The sequence below is a fragment of the Desarmillaria tabescens genome, assembly GCF_030435595.1.
Source record: "Desarmillaria tabescens strain CCBAS 213 chromosome Unknown EV420scaffold_5, whole genome shotgun sequence".
NCBI classification, from domain to species: Eukaryota; Fungi; Basidiomycota; class Agaricomycetes; order Agaricales; family Physalacriaceae; genus Desarmillaria; species Desarmillaria tabescens.
In genome coordinates, this window is record NW_026848304.1 from 728,918 (window position 1) to 743,068 (window position 14,151).

General features: G+C 47.0%; 6 protein-coding genes across 6 annotated transcripts; 5 read left to right on the plus strand and 1 right to left on the minus strand.

Moving 5' to 3' along the window:
- Nucleotides 1-68: 68 nt before the first annotated feature.
- EV420DRAFT_946029 (MCM2/3/5 family-domain-containing protein) lies at nucleotides 69-2,870 on the plus strand. The gene is made up of 5 exons (XM_060484092.1): nucleotides 69-859; nucleotides 917-1,529; nucleotides 1,577-2,077; nucleotides 2,136-2,557; nucleotides 2,606-2,870. Exons 1-5 carry the CDS (start codon nucleotides 90-92, stop codon nucleotides 2,814-2,816), a joined length of 2,517 nt encoding a protein of 838 aa, XP_060336258.1. The 5' UTR covers nucleotides 69-89; the 3' UTR covers nucleotides 2,817-2,870.
- Nucleotides 2,871-2,924: 54 nt separating this feature from the next.
- On the minus strand, nucleotides 2,925-5,932 carry EV420DRAFT_1262458 (TIP-1 family-domain-containing protein; the record flags this gene model as incomplete). The annotated part of the gene is made up of 11 exons (XM_060467121.1): nucleotides 2,925-3,426; nucleotides 3,484-3,722; nucleotides 3,774-4,162; nucleotides 4,210-4,275; nucleotides 4,325-4,586; nucleotides 4,637-4,750; nucleotides 4,805-4,946; nucleotides 5,001-5,123; nucleotides 5,174-5,383; nucleotides 5,435-5,706; nucleotides 5,765-5,932. The coding sequence occupies 11 exons, from the start codon at nucleotides 5,930-5,932 to the stop codon at nucleotides 2,925-2,927; spliced, it is 2,487 nt and encodes an 828-aa protein (XP_060336259.1).
- Nucleotides 5,933-6,077: 145 nt separating this feature from the next.
- On the plus strand, nucleotides 6,078-7,353 carry EV420DRAFT_1513325 (carbonic anhydrase). The gene is made up of 8 exons (XM_060471725.1): nucleotides 6,078-6,358; nucleotides 6,415-6,472; nucleotides 6,522-6,546; nucleotides 6,598-6,663; nucleotides 6,722-6,785; nucleotides 6,839-6,994; nucleotides 7,023-7,076; nucleotides 7,125-7,353. The coding sequence occupies exons 1-8, from the start codon at nucleotides 6,263-6,265 to the stop codon at nucleotides 7,140-7,142; spliced, it is 537 nt and encodes a 178-aa protein (XP_060336260.1). The 5' UTR covers nucleotides 6,078-6,262; the 3' UTR covers nucleotides 7,143-7,353.
- Nucleotides 7,354-7,780: 427 nt separating this feature from the next.
- Nucleotides 7,781-9,187, plus strand: EV420DRAFT_1513328 (uncharacterized protein). The gene is made up of 7 exons (XM_060471726.1): nucleotides 7,781-8,025; nucleotides 8,083-8,130; nucleotides 8,191-8,207; nucleotides 8,267-8,471; nucleotides 8,521-8,612; nucleotides 8,662-8,871; nucleotides 8,927-9,187. Exons 1-7 carry the CDS (start codon nucleotides 7,839-7,841, stop codon nucleotides 9,023-9,025), a joined length of 858 nt encoding a protein of 285 aa, XP_060336261.1. The 5' UTR covers nucleotides 7,781-7,838; the 3' UTR covers nucleotides 9,026-9,187.
- A 176-nt stretch (nucleotides 9,188-9,363) lies between these two features.
- On the plus strand, nucleotides 9,364-12,138 carry EV420DRAFT_1262023 (ABC transporter transmembrane region 2-domain-containing protein; the record flags this gene model as incomplete). Its single annotated transcript, XM_060467106.1, has 14 exons — nucleotides 9,364-9,612; nucleotides 9,665-9,816; nucleotides 9,871-10,091; nucleotides 10,146-10,349; nucleotides 10,397-10,653; nucleotides 10,705-10,780; nucleotides 10,828-10,866; nucleotides 10,921-11,079; nucleotides 11,126-11,244; nucleotides 11,296-11,323; nucleotides 11,379-11,555; nucleotides 11,611-11,777; nucleotides 11,835-12,004; nucleotides 12,060-12,138. 14 exons carry the CDS (start codon nucleotides 9,364-9,366, stop codon nucleotides 12,136-12,138), a joined length of 2,097 nt encoding a protein of 698 aa, XP_060336262.1.
- A 989-nt stretch (nucleotides 12,139-13,127) lies between these two features.
- EV420DRAFT_1718730 (PRELI-like family-domain-containing protein) lies at nucleotides 13,128-14,150 on the plus strand (the record flags this gene model as incomplete). Its single annotated transcript, XM_060479732.1, has 4 exons — nucleotides 13,128-13,312; nucleotides 13,362-13,425; nucleotides 13,467-13,532; nucleotides 13,584-14,150. 4 exons carry the CDS (start codon nucleotides 13,128-13,130, stop codon nucleotides 13,914-13,916), a joined length of 648 nt encoding a protein of 215 aa, XP_060336263.1. The 3' UTR covers nucleotides 13,917-14,150.
- Between the last annotated feature and the right edge of the window lies 1 nt (nucleotide 14,151).

A 14,151-nucleotide genomic window follows, 5' to 3' on the forward strand; every position in this document is an offset into this window, starting at 1 on the left:
GTGAAAAGCTCCACGTGATCCTGGGACCGGAACGACAGTGGCGTGGGTAACTGAGCCTTTGACGCGTCCCTCTTTTCTCATCTCCCACCATGCTCGACGACACGCCTATCCCCGACGACCAGCATCGCGACAGAAGCCGTATTTTTGAGGAGTTTCTTGACTCTGAATCCGACATCTACAACTACAAAGATGATATCTACCGAATGCTTCGGATGGACCAGACGCGTCTCATCGTCAATATCGATGACCTCCGCGACTACAGGCGTGAATTTGCAGACGGTCTACTCAAGCATCCAGTAGACTTCCTACCAGCATTTGACGACGCACTTTCTGCCATTGTTTCTCGTGTTCACGACCCAGAAAAGCACGAGATCCAGGACAAGAGCTACCGTATAGGACTCAGCGGTTCCTTCGGTGACCATCATGTCACTCCCAGAACCCTCCATGCCGCCCATCTCGGATCCATGATATCCTTAGAAGGAATCATAACTCGGTGTTCCCTTGTGCGTCCCAAGATGCTGAAGTCGGTGCACTACTGCCCCGAAACACACCTTTTCCACTCACGAGAATACCGCGACGCGACATCATCCAGCTCAAACCTTCCACCCACATCGTCTGTCACCCCACAGACTGATGACGATGGACACCTCCTTCAGACCGAATATGGTCTTTGCGTCTTCCGCGACCACCAGCGCATCAGCATCCAAGAGATGCCTGAGCGCGCACCTGCGGGTCAATTGCCCCGCAGTACCGACATAATACTAGACGATGATCTAGTCGACAAATGCAAGCCGGGTGACCGAATCCAGCTGGTTGGGGTATATCGTAGTGTTGGTGGAGGGTCCAGTGGGGCATTCAAGTGCGTCATGTTTCTTTTTCGTTTATCAACAAGTACTCATCGCATTTTCGAATGTAGGTCCTTGATCTTGGCAAACAACATCAATCTTCTATCCTCCAAAGTTGGCGGCGGCATCGCGCAAACTCCTCTCACCGATACAGACATCCGCCAGATCAATCAGCTGGCTAAAAAGTCAAACATCTTCAAGGAACTCTCAGAATCTCTTGCGCCGTCTATTTGCGGCCATGAATATATAAAGAGGGCTATTCTTCTTCTATTATTGGGCGGCGCGGAAAAAAATCTGCCCAATGGTACACATATTCGTGGTGATATCAATCTGCTGATGGTCGGCGATCCCTCCACTGCTAAATCGCAGCTCCTAAGGTTCGTGCTTGGTACGGCACCCCTTGCTATTGCAACCACCGGTAGAGGGAGCTCTGGAGTCGGTCTGACTGCAGCTGTGACCACAGATCGCGATACAGGAGAACGACGTCTAGAAGCTGGTGCCATGGTTCTTGCTGACCGTGGTGTGGTGTGTATCGATGAATTTGACAAGATGTCGGATATCGACAGGGTAGCCATTCACGAAGTCATGGAGCAACAGACAGTTACTATTGCCAAAGCTGGTATCCATACCAGCCTGAATGCTCGATGTAGTGTTGTAGCTGCTGCCAACCCCATCTATGGCCAGGTAAGTATAATTATGACGTATGTTATATCTACTCATCATTCATGTAGTACGACATTCACAAAGACCCTCATAAAAACATTGCTCTCCCTGACTCTCTTCTCTCCCGTTTCGATCTGCTCTTCATTGTGACGGACGATGTCGATGAAAAACGCGACCGACAAATTGCCGACCACGTTCTGCGCATACATCGGTATCTCCCTCCTGGTGTCGAAGAAGGCACTCCATCTCAAGACAATCTATCTCAACCACTATCCGTAGATGGACCATCCAACGCTCCTGCTGATAGCGAGGCCGACAGCAGTCCTTACGAGAAATTTGATCCATTATTGCACATCGGTGTTGCAGCTTCTAATGCGGGCCGAAAGACACGTAGTCAAACAGCAGCGCAGGCAGCCCAGACCCAGGTTCTCAAGCTATCCTTCGTGAAGAAGTATATACAATATGCAAAAAGCAAAGCGGCTCCGGTTTTGACGAAGGGTGCGGCGGACCACATCGTTCAAGTATACGCCACCCTCCGAAATGAGATCATGGAAGGGAACAACAAAAGAGTAGGTCTCTTCAAAAGCCACAAACCAAAAATTGATCACTAACGACAATCTTGGCTAGACTTCCCCGCTGACTGCTCGTACGTTGGAGACACTGATCCGTCTGGCCACGGCGCACGCCAAAGCCCGGCTATCTGTCAAAGTGGAACATCAAGATGCGAAACAAGCTGAAGAAATCATGCGGTTTGCCCTCTTCAAAGAAGTTCCCAAACGTCAACGCCGCAAGAAGAGAAAGCTCAACAGTGGTGCGGCCGTTCGGAAAGGTGTAGATGACGGTGAAGGGAGCGATGAAGACTCTGGAGGTGAAGAGACCGGAGACGATGAACCTGCCTCCGAGAGGATGAGTATGCCCCCTGGGTCTCCAAAGACGACGGGAACAACGACCGTCCAGGATCCTGTCTGGGGTGATGACAGTCAAGACGTGACAATGGTAGCGTCGTCGTCTGGGTCAGCTACTGCAAGCGGAAAGATGACCCCCGAAAGGTGAACATGAACAGTCTTCGAATTGCGAATTGCTCTGATACCTTGCAGATATGCCTTCTTCCGCTCTCGGGTATCCAAATTATTCGGCTCAAAACTGCTCGACGAGGAGTCAGTCTTTCTCAAAGATCTACTCGAGATGGTCAACGAGGGTTTATCCACGGATATGTTGTTTGGGACAGTCGAAGCCACAGAAGCATGTCAAGTCATGACAGATGCAGAAGAGTTGATGCTTAGCGAAGGCATTGTCTACAAGCTTTAATCTATATTTCCACGGATTCGCATTATGTATTTTACGCTGGTTTTTTATGTTTTCCATTTCTGTGATATGCTGTTGTAAAACTATACATAATGACTCATCTAGAATTGATCACTCGCTCTTTCGTCGCCGCAAGACGCGACCGACTTCCTCACGGCTCAATTCACTGAATCCAGTGATTTCCACCATTGCGGCATCCCATTGATCCTCGCTCTTTGCCCCGAAAGTAAAGTCCACTGCCTTATCCCAGGCTGGACCTTCGGCTGCGATTAGTCTTCCGGCCTCCAAAAGTTTCGACCAAGGCGCTTCAACACGATTACGTCCACCACCAAGGGCCCCAGCTAGTCCTCCTTGGCTGGTCTCTACCCACAGCTCGCATTCCGCCTGTATTTCTCTCGCTTCTCGAACGGCAACATTTCCACGATACAGTATTTGTCTTTGCATGATATGCTCAGAAAGACGCGACGCAATTCTCCGATAAAGCAGAGTGACTGTCGATTGAGGTAGAATCATACGGATGTAGCCAAGGTGGGTCGATAACAATGCAATGGGTGCCAACAGCGTTTGTGATATGGAAACTTCGTCCTGCTCTGCATCCGCTCCTGGATTTGGACTACAAAAATACATTAGCACACATAAATAAGGCAAAAATTGCAATGAAATTGCTGACGATGTTGTGATTGTGAGATGAGGTCTGAGGTTTCCTTCGACTTCCGCGCAAACCTGTTGGACTATCATGTCCTGTGCGCGAACGGACAACATCCGGTAATGCGTGATTAGCTCTCCGAATATTGTTTCTTGACCGAGCTGGTCCTCTTCGACTTTCGGATCGGGAAGTAATGGATCGGCTTGGGCACGAGCTCGCAAAGAGGCGCGTTTTTTTATTTCAATCCATAATTCCAGGAAGAACTAACATAGTATAAGATAGAAATCACAATGAGACAGGCACTGCTTACTCACCACCTCTTCGCCCCACGCTTCCATTGAAATTTCCAAGTAGTTCGCGCTCAGCAAAGCCTTACAAAGCCTTTGTACACCGGACACGCCGCTTGTCAGTGACCGTGTATCAACATTTACACTGGAATCCTCTTTGCCTCCGAGATTGACACCAAGGGCTCCTGGGACTGCACGGACAAGCGCGGAAGACAATGTCTCAAAGGCATCCAAGGAGGATAATATACGGCCATGATATAACTCCAATATTGGAAGCTGAACGGAAATAAGGAATCGTGTACGCTGAGTAAAATTTGGTAGAGGAGAATATCGGTCTAATATAAGAGTATCAACAGTATTGTCAGTGCTAGAACGTGTGTGACGTGCCTGTAATTTGTTCGACAAGTGCCGAGATCCTGCGAGCTGAATTCGTCGTTCGTATCTCACTTGCCTGCTTTTCTACTTTCGTCTTCAGCGATTTGCCAAGCGTCCGGAGTAGATATGATCTCATGATACTGATCTTCTGCGACTGATGTGGACTAAGGATCTAGTGTGGCATAAAAGCGAGTCACACGTACATTTTTTCTCACCGTCGATCCAGGCTTCAAACCACTCCTTTCTTCCAAGTATGATGTCTGCAACCCCGGGCCATTGACCGGACTCGAAGGCATCCCGGGAAGAAGTGTCAGTTATTGTAAACCCTTCCTCCACCAATGCCGCATCAAAGGAAAGAGCTTGGTATATAGTATGGGCGAGCAGCGACGGATGCGAAAGCATTAATGGGACGGTACGCCTGAGTTTCCGGGACAAAAGCGGGAACAATAGAAGCGTGAATTCGTGCTGAAACATAGCTGTAGCAAAAATAACAGCCTCCTTTCAGATAAGCTTACCCAAGCATTGAAAGACTTGTATTTGGTTGATGAGAGGAGTTGTTGAACAACACTTTCCATGAAATTCTGGTGATCGTTTACAGCGTTCAAAACGTGAGTAAAATACCACTCCGGCTTGGCGGCATGCATCTTCAGAATAGAGTGGACTAATATTGAACGCTAGCTTACCTTGTGCAATTGGTTTGTCTGCCGATCGCCTTCAAAATGGTACTTGAATCGCAGGGAAAGTGGCAGCACGAGAGTTTCGAGAGGATATAGACCATCCTTTTCTGACCTTAACTTCGCATCGTCATTTGAGAAACTCTGTCCACTGCAAAGAAAGAGGAAATAAGCACTCGTAGTTGATGCAAAATGTTGGGCGCACATATTTTGGAGTTCCAAGAGATTGCAGAAAGATTTTTCGAACGCGACTCGGTCTTCTAACGGTAAAGAGGGATACCTGATTGTCGTGGGCCATTTCAGTTTCTCGGCAGCAGATAGTAGCGCACTGTTTTACATTCTCAGTGGAAATTTCAGTTGGAAATAAAGAGGACACACTTTGATAGAACGGCCTTCATGCGAGACCAAGTTGTTTCCCGCAGTCTCTCCAGAAATGCTACAAGTCCTAGTTTGCCGCCATTGTTTTCACTCCCGACGCCCGAACACGCATCAGAAACGCATGTGACAAATGCTCGCAGGGTCCTATATTGAGTTACAGAGTCATTGGATACAGAAGACGAGGCTGATATTTGCTGAACTGCTAATTCACTATACACCATAGTTAAGAATCAAAGTACGTGTGATGCTCAGGGAACAGACCTAAGATTCAAGGCGTGTTCTATTGTCTGCACATATTCCTTGACGCTCTTCAATTCTTTTAAGTTACGATGCAATGTCTCGATGTCCTCCAAAAGGGTCGGTGACCGATTTACATCTGATAGAGAAGACAGGAGATCCTGGGATAGATTGGCAAGTTCATCGGTGAGGGAATGCCTCTCTAACGACAGTTCTTGTGCAGAGCGACGGTGTGCTTCCGCGGCCACTTGCGTTTCTGCTATGAGAATGTTGATTTTTGACTGTGAAAGAGCTAGCTGAGCTAGTGTGTAGACGATGAGCGTGAAGAATATCCCCCGTGTCAATGCGACGCACCCTAGCTTCCAGCTGGTCGCGACATTGTTGAGCTTGTTCAACATCCTTCTCGAGGCAGCCAAGGTCTTCAAGCAGGATAAATTTCGAGTTGAGATATACGGATGCCTTGGAATATGCTTGTTGCATGTCTGCGGGGGCGAGCAGTGACTGAATTTCTTGGGAGGACATGGTGGAGAAACGTGGAGATGGACACCGGTATCTTGATGAACGCCGGTATTTTGACATGTGTGCCGACGGAGGCCGGGTCTGGACTCGAAGAGACTCTCGCGACATCGTGATCACTGAAAATGAAGAATGAATCCAAATAAAGAGCCACGCCGTTCATGAACAACTTGATCTCTCGCCTGAATTTTCTTTCATTCATCACCTTTCCCTTCCAGCCCTCTGTGCCATGCCGGTGACTCACGGGCCGAATATGGTATTACTAACGTTTAATTATTTTTTTTTTCGTGCCGCTGTCGACTGACCAGGACATAATTATTTTAATACCGGCTCACCATGTTTTCCCTTCGCATTGCTGCCTCGACGCGTCAAATCTATTTCAACGCTGGCCCAACGCTCTTTTCGAATAGATATTGCTCGAAGATAGAGATGGTATGCTTGCTACGCTTCAATAGGGACCTGTCGTGACCTGAAATTCCTAAAAACAGCCTAAATCTTCTTTAGAAAAACCGATTGCATTACCGCCCAAAAAGCGCCTTGCTATAGGTAACGTGTGTCCCTGACGATACATGTCGGTGTCTCACCCAAATCTAAGTTACTTGTATGGATGCTCGTATAAAGTGCGCGGCTTGTTTCACTGCTTCGTTATCAGTCCATTACTACCATTCTAGCCCATTTACACAACTTGGTCTTGAAGAAGGAGATGCCCATATCATTCGAAATGCTGGTGGAATGGCGTATGAGACGTGCATCATCTAGACCGAATTTCCGCTCACATTGGTTTTTTTCCAACAGAAAGGATGCATTGCGAAGTATAATTATATCACAACGGCTTTTGGGAACTCGAGAGATAGCCATAGTGAGCAACCTTTACATTTAAGTCGTTCAAAGCTTCTGAGATTAGGTTGTAAGTATCACCACACGGGCTGTGGCATGATTACATTCACTGGTCCAACGCTGCGAAGGATGTTGAGTGATGCGGACCCCGGAAATCCTGCAATCGCTTACCAGGCCAACAAGATTGACTTTTTGGAGTTTGATGACGTTGAGCAGTCGGTTCGGGACGATGTCAAGTTTCTCAAAGAAAATCCTTTAGGTTTTAAAGGGTACTAAAATCACTGGCTGGATCCATTATGTAGAGACAGGCAAGGTACGCACCTCCTCTATGCAGTTTCCTAGAACTCTCTAACTGGCGTAGGCTGTACAGGTAGTGTAACTGAGAAAGTATTGCTACTAGATACTCTTTCTCTTCTACAATATCAATACTCTAATAGCACTAGTGTGAACGTGGGAGTACCCCACGTTTTGCGAGGGCACCCCGACCGCTTCGTGCTGATGGTTATAATTATTTTCAATATTTTTCAGTGCACCAAGGTTCAAGCCGATGGGAGCAAAGGAGTCTTAGGTCGATGACAAAACGATCCATAACGATCCTCATGTTAAACTCGATGACATCATATCTGTATTTGTGTCTCGTGAGTCATAGCATTTCAAATTACTCATTCAAATCCACTATGGTGCGCATCACCTAAACACCGCTACTTTTGTACAATGAATACTGAGACCGGAATTCTCACGGTATTTCTTATTCCTTTAACAGAAATGCTTCTATTGATGAAAAGGACAAAACTGTTAGACGGATTGTTGAAATTCCAAAAATTGAAGGAGTAATTAATTTTTTGGACCTCCAATTTTGCGCCGTGACACCAAATGGCAGGGGAACGTAACATATGTCACACAATGTCATACTTTTTTCGAAAATTTTTTTTTTCGGAAATCGACTTTTCGGAAGATTTTAGATTTTAGCAAACATCTATGTCCGATTTTGCGCCTGTCCAAAAGTGGTGCTGACTAAGCGATGCGCACCATACTTGCCCTCACGCACCTGTGAACGACCGGCTCCTCTTCAGCTATGTCAGTGGCTGGAACACAGCATGATCTAGAGCAGCCTGTTACAGGTCCGCTAGGCAATGAATCCGAAACTTTTGAACGGCAGGTTCTTGAGCAGCTTACGCACATCTCGCCATCTTCGCCTGTGCCTGTGATAGCTGTAGACTTGGACGATGTTCTGGCTCAGACGAACCATGCTGTTGCAGACTGTAAGCTACGAACACACAGACGCGTCGATTCGCGTTGATGCATCAGATTTCCCCCAGGGCACAATGAGGTTTACGGGACTAGAATGGATGTTTCCCATTTTTACTGTAAATGTTACTCTTGTTATGGTCAATCTTTCGATATATTAATTTGCGTTCGATCTGCAGACTATTACTACTGGAAGGTGCGTATAGAGACCTTTTTGGGGGGGCCTGCCCTACATCTCTGAACTTTCTTGCCTAGAATCCATTTTGGGGAACGCCCAGGCAGACATTCGATAAAGTAAAGGCATTCTATCAGACCTCCAGGATCTTTCAAATAGATCCAGTGCCAGGTGCTCGAGAGGGTACCCTGTTTCTAAAGGACACGGGATTCAAGTTGATTGTCGTGACTGCACGCGCACCCGACACGGCCGACGAAAGCTGGACATGGGTTAATCAACATTTTCCAGGAAGGTTCACTATATCTGAGATTATGTCGCATTAAAATCATTTTTACAGGCGTATTCGACAGTATCATCTGTACTGGTCAGTTCAAGGATGCTCATAAAACTGGCCATGAGGTCGTCACCAAGCTCAGCAAGGCCCAAGTATGTCTGGTCCGTGTTTTACTTATCCAGTATTGATCACGTCGAATAGGTCTGCGCTGATTTAAATGCTCGGATTTTGATTGATGATTCGTCGGAGAATGCCCTTCAGTGTGCCACAGCAGTGCCTGTTGCGACTCGTGTTCTGCTGTTCGGAGACTATGAATGGAATAAGAGAATTTCGGGGCCTGGAGATGCCTCTGATGATATGAGTTTTGACATACGTCTAGAATCTCATGGAGGGAAAGAATTCTGGAAAGAGGTAGGTCCACTTCGGTCTTGATCATTCGCTCAATCGTACTGACGCCGTGGCGTAGGAGACTGTAGATATACCGGAAGGTGCTCCCCTTGAACGGGTGAAAGACTGGTCAGAGGTGGTTAGATGGGTCAAGGTGCACATGGATACCCTACAGTAGACTCGAGCTTAAGATGTAACAGGTTTATCTGCTGCAAAGTAACTCATTTCGAATTTCGCAATTTGGAAAAAATTGCAATGTGTACGTTGATTTCGTTTCCTCACAAGTAAGCTGAAGTGAGAGCTGAGGCCTGCCTGAGGAACAAGCTGAGGCAAGATTGTTTTGTGGCGTCTTCCGGCAAGCCGGGCCGATAGACTTGCAATCACATGCCATCATGATTAATCCTTGATCGAACACATCATGGTGGCCAGGTGTGGCTTATTCTCTCCACCGAGTAACAAGAGTAACACATTTTCTCTTCAATCTTTGGGGTATAACTTCGCTGGGACCTTCCATCCATGGCCTCAGAGCTACTCTCTGCCTTCCGCGTCCAGGATTTTCGTGACCATTATGTCCAGTTTGGCCGCTGGTATTCTGCCCATCGCCCTCTCGTTCAGCGAGCAATCAACATTGCCTTCATCGTCTACGTTCTTGGCTCGACATTTCGTGGCTTGTCTGGAAAGGGCGGATCTTCCAGGTCGACCAAGTCGAGGAAAGGCAAGGGCGGGAAGGATGGTGGTGATGACAAGAAGTCGACAAGGGTTGCCGTATGTTTCATTGTCGGGCTTTGATATTGTATATCCACTGATCCTGTAATAGGTTGACTCTGTATTTTACCAGCGGTTGGGCGCCATTCTCAGGATTGTCATACCAAGTATAAGATCGAAAGAGGCTTTACTTCTGGTCACGCACTCAAGCCTGTTGGTGCTACGGACTGCAATCTCTCTTTATGTCGCCGCATTGGACGGAAGGTTAGTGGTCTGTTTCTTCGTCTTTTGCGTCGTGTATTCATATGGTTACTACAGGATTGTCGCGAGCCTTGTACGTGCCCAGCCTCTTCAATTTTTCCTCAACATTTTACGCTGGCTATGTGTTGCGATACCTGCGACGTGGACCAATAGCTGGCTTAGCTACGTTCAGAACAAGCTCACTATCGCCTATCGGACACGCCTTACAAATGTCGTCATGCAGCAGTACCTTGGCGATGAAGATGAAGGAGCGCATGGCAAGGTCTACTACAAGCTTTGTGAGCCCGTACTATTTCTCTCGGATCATATCTCATCTTCAGAGGCCTTTGTAGCGAATTTGGACGACAGGATAAAGAATCCTGACCAGATGATAACTCACGACATTCACAAGTTTTCGACACACCTAGCCGCCATATATGCTAATCTCGCTAAACCGACGCTCGACGTGATACTATATAATTACCAGTTGTCTCAGAATGTGGGGGCCGAAGGTTTATTATTACTTACTGTTTTGGTCCAGTCTTCAGCCGCCCTGCGTGAGTTGGATATCAGTGCACAAACTCCGTACTAACCATTTGGGCAGTGCGCTATCTGACGCCTCCTCTCGGAATGTATACGGCATTGTCGGCGCAGCTGGCTGGCGAATTGCGCCACACACATTCCCGATTGGCCGAATTCTCTGAAGAGGTGGCCTTTCTCGGCGGAGAAGAGACTGAGAAGATGCTCGTCGAAAGGGAGTACGCGACCGTAATGAAACACGAAAACAAAGTCCTAAACAAGCGCTGGTGGTTTGGATGCATCGAGGAAGGTATCATTAAGTGGCTATGGGGAGGTTTCGGAGTAAGTTGTTTGTATCTATATAAGATTTTGACGAAACCAACCAACTGCCAGATGATCATATGCGGTATCCCTATCTTTATCAAACTTCCCGGCATCTCAAGCGTGGACCTCGGCGGACGTACAGAAGGTACTTCCATTGCTCCTTCAGCGATATTTATACTTACATCCCCGCAGGTTTCGTAACCAACCGAAGACTATTGCTGTCATCTTCAGGTAAAGCATTGGTTTCATCTCAAGTATTACCCGAAAGTTAACTTGTAGTCTGAGATGCCATTGGTCGAGTGATGTACTCTTACAAGGACTTGTCGGAGCTAGCTGGTTACACTGCTCGTGTTTCTCTGTTGCTTGATGCAATGAAAGATATCAAGAAGGGAAAATTCGAGAAGGCACTCATTATCAGTGCAACAACAGGAGAAAATGCCAAAAGTATGTCTTGCACCTTATCGGCAGAACCTCGTTGATCAATATGCAGTTCTCCGGGGTCGGGGGCAAATCATCATTTCAGAGGACATTCAGTTTGAGAATGTCCCCATCGTTACACCAAATGGCGATGTCCTCATTAAAAGTCTAAGCTTTCATATCAAACATGGAGTGCGTAACGCTTCGTGTACTTGACTGTTTCTCTATTCATAGTGATTCTAGCAAAACCTGCTCATTGTGGGGCCTAACGGTGCGAACGATGTGCTATCTTTGTCTCTTCCGGCAGCTCAGATCAACTTACGTAGGGTGCGGCAAATCTTCGCTTTTCCGTATCCTGGGGGGCCTTTGGCCTGTTTACGGTGGTGTCGTTCGAAAACCTGTCGCCTCCGAATTTATCTTGATTCCACAGCGGCCGTACCTCTCACTTGGAACACTCCGAGATCAGGTTATTTACCCTCATTCGCGAGAAAATATGGAAGCCCGTAGGTTTACTTCGACGTCGTAACAAACTGATTAAAAAAATAACGAGTATTTCAGGTGGTATTACGGATGACGATCTCTTGAACATTTTGTCCATTGTCCAGATGGAAGGTGTCGTTGAGAGGGAAGGTGGATGGAATGCTGCTCGAGAATGGAGAGATACTCTAAGTGGTGGTGACCAGCAGAAGATTGCCTGGGCGAGATTGTTTTATCATAATCCCAAGGTATTGCTCCTTTTGGCAGCCTGTTCGATGAAAGATTTGACTGGTATTATACTCTAGTATGCAATCTTGGACGAGGCAACATCACTAGTGCCGCCAGACATGGAGGGAATGATGATGGAGTACGCTGCCAAGCTTGGGATTACGCTCTTGACGGTATCTCATAGACCGTCGTTGTGGAAATACCATGCTATGATTCTACACTACGATGGTCAGGGTGGATATGTATTGTAAGCGTTCATTCACTGTGCCGACTGCTTCTCTCTAACTGTGTGCACTGTACAGTACCAAACTCGATGCAGACAAACGGTTAGCTCTCCAGACGGAGAAACAAGCATTGGAGACGAAGTTACTTGAAGTGTAAATTGTCGTTCTCATTTTTGGATCATCGAGCTCATACATCCTTCACAGGCCAAAGATGATAGCCAGGTTGGCTGAGCTGAGAGGCGTGGATTACGAAGAGCTGGCGTAATATTTTGCAGGTGGCTTGCATGTAATATCTGTGTAATTAGTGTCTGTTATAATTCCGTTGTATTCGGCAAGGAGCGGATTATAGTTGGCATATCCATGATCAGTATGGTTTGAACTGGTATACGAAAACCTTCGGCTTTGCTCGGCGATCTTAATCGTGTATAGCTTTCCTGTTCTCTACCCCGTATGGGGTAACGCGAATGCATATGTTGCCGGCGGCTCTTGCGCACGACGAAACCCTACACTTGTCATCATCGGACAAGAACTGTGATGGGACTGCTCGCCAGTGCAAGCACTGCTGCTGCAGCTGTTCAATGATTTTAATCTTTCAGGCGTTGTAATAGTTTTTCATGTCCAAATCGTGATACAGGTTGATTGGTGGACTTACCGGGTTTCTACAAAATAATGAAAATCGATCGAACTTTTTTTCGGCTGCCCAATATAGTAATTCATAGGTACCGGTTTTTCTTTCAACAGCGACTCAACACCAAGAGCAACAGTAATGATAGAATAAATGGTTTAGAATTGATTCCCGAAGCAGTACACAATGTTTTGGTGCCATCAAGTCATGCAATGGAGCCTGCAGTGATGAAGAAAATACCGCTGATTTGGGATTTGACAGACCAGATTAGCGGATTCATGAGGATCACAAACCAAAGGCCCGGGTGGTGATATCAGCCTTTGATGGATAATTCGGAGGAATATAGCCCAGTTGTACGTCAGGAAGGTATAATTCGCAGTGCTTATGCATTTGGTGGAATCCAAGATGGGGAATTACTATATTGGGCAGCCGAAAAAAAGTTCGATCGATTCTCATTATTTTGTAGAAACCCGGTAAGACTTTAATGGGTAACCTTTGAAGCCCCTGAATTTCACGTGCCGATGTACCCGACCCGGCTCCTGCCGGAGACGTATAGGAACGGGATTGGTCATATTCTTCCCCAGGTCCCTTCAAGTGCTCACACGAGCGTCCTGCGACTCCTAGACTTTTCCTACTTCTACTTCTACTTCTCTCGCCTAATTTTTGCTCACGAACATGCATTCTTCAACCAAGCCTACAATTACGAGTAAGCCATTCTTCTCGTTGTGTGTGGCTCTGTCTGATCTCCGTGGCAGTCACCCATGGTCTCACGTCGTCATTGGGATGTGGCACAAATACCCGAACCCAAAATGCTCGCATGTTATAAGTATTGACGTACTGGATCGCTCTGTGGACCCAAGACGGGGATAATCAGAACGGAGCGGATATTGGGGTGTAAACAAAAAGCTCCAGGATGGATCGTGAAGGTAAGATGAATTCTCTTGGCTATGTGACACATCTCAATTTTCCCTTCACAGCTTTTTGGCGGTTCTGAAGACGCCTTTGTGCGTGAAATATCTTTTGTCGACCCCAGGAATCAGCGCGCTTCCATATCGTCGGTCAATATGTCACTATCACAATTCGCCACATGTGTAGAGCAAATAGATTACCTACCCGCATCCCATGACCGTACGACATTTACACAGACGGCGGAGATTCAGGCACGGTTAGGGCTTTGGCGGAGTGCCGCGGATGGGCTGGAGCGATGGCTAGTCCAGCGGTTCGAGCAAAACGCACATTTGGGAAAGCTTGGATTCACGGACGTGCTACGGAGGCTGTGGGAAGAGCGACAGCAGCTACAAACTGTGTAGGGATGCTACCTGGGTCGTGTGTCTTCACTCCACTTCCTTTGCCTGTTAACATTGCATCAGGATTTTCTAGAGATAATTGTTATGCCTTGACCTAGATAGTTTAAAACCTTCCTACACATGTGTACTCCACTCTTTGTGTGCGCAAACCACTCGTGTAGCCTTTCTGTAGCAGCTGTAAAATTCGGAAAATTGATGACTTAGTGACTTAGTGACTAATGTGATGTGATGTGACGGT

Coding starts and splice junctions, on each gene's coding strand:
- EV420DRAFT_946029 (XM_060484092.1), top strand. CDS start 90: ATGCTCGACGACACGCCTATCCCCGACGACCAGCATCGCGACAGAAGC. Junction 1,530..1,576: donor CCAACCCCATCTATGGCCAG/GTAAGTATAATT, acceptor TCATTCATGTAG/TACGACATTCACAAAGACCC. Junction 2,078..2,135: donor TGGAAGGGAACAACAAAAGA/GTAGGTCTCTTC, acceptor AATCTTGGCTAG/ACTTCCCCGCTGACTGCTCG.
- EV420DRAFT_1513325 (XM_060471725.1), top strand. CDS start 6,263: ATGTTTTCCCTTCGCATTGCTGCCTCGACGCGTCAAATCTATTTCAAC. Junction 6,359..6,414: donor ATTGCTCGAAGATAGAGATG/GTATGCTTGCTA, acceptor TCCTAAAAACAG/CCTAAATCTTCTTTAGAAAA. Junction 6,995..7,022: donor AGCAGTCGGTTCGGGACGAT/GTCAAGTTTCTC, acceptor AAAATCCTTTAG/GTTTTAAAGGGTACTAAAAT.
- EV420DRAFT_1513328 (XM_060471726.1), top strand. CDS start 7,839: ATGTCAGTGGCTGGAACACAGCATGATCTAGAGCAGCCTGTTACAGGT. Junction 8,472..8,520: donor ATGGGTTAATCAACATTTTC/CAGGAAGGTTCA, acceptor AAATCATTTTTA/CAGGCGTATTCGACAGTATC. Junction 8,872..8,926: donor GGAAAGAATTCTGGAAAGAG/GTAGGTCCACTT, acceptor GCCGTGGCGTAG/GAGACTGTAGATATACCGGA.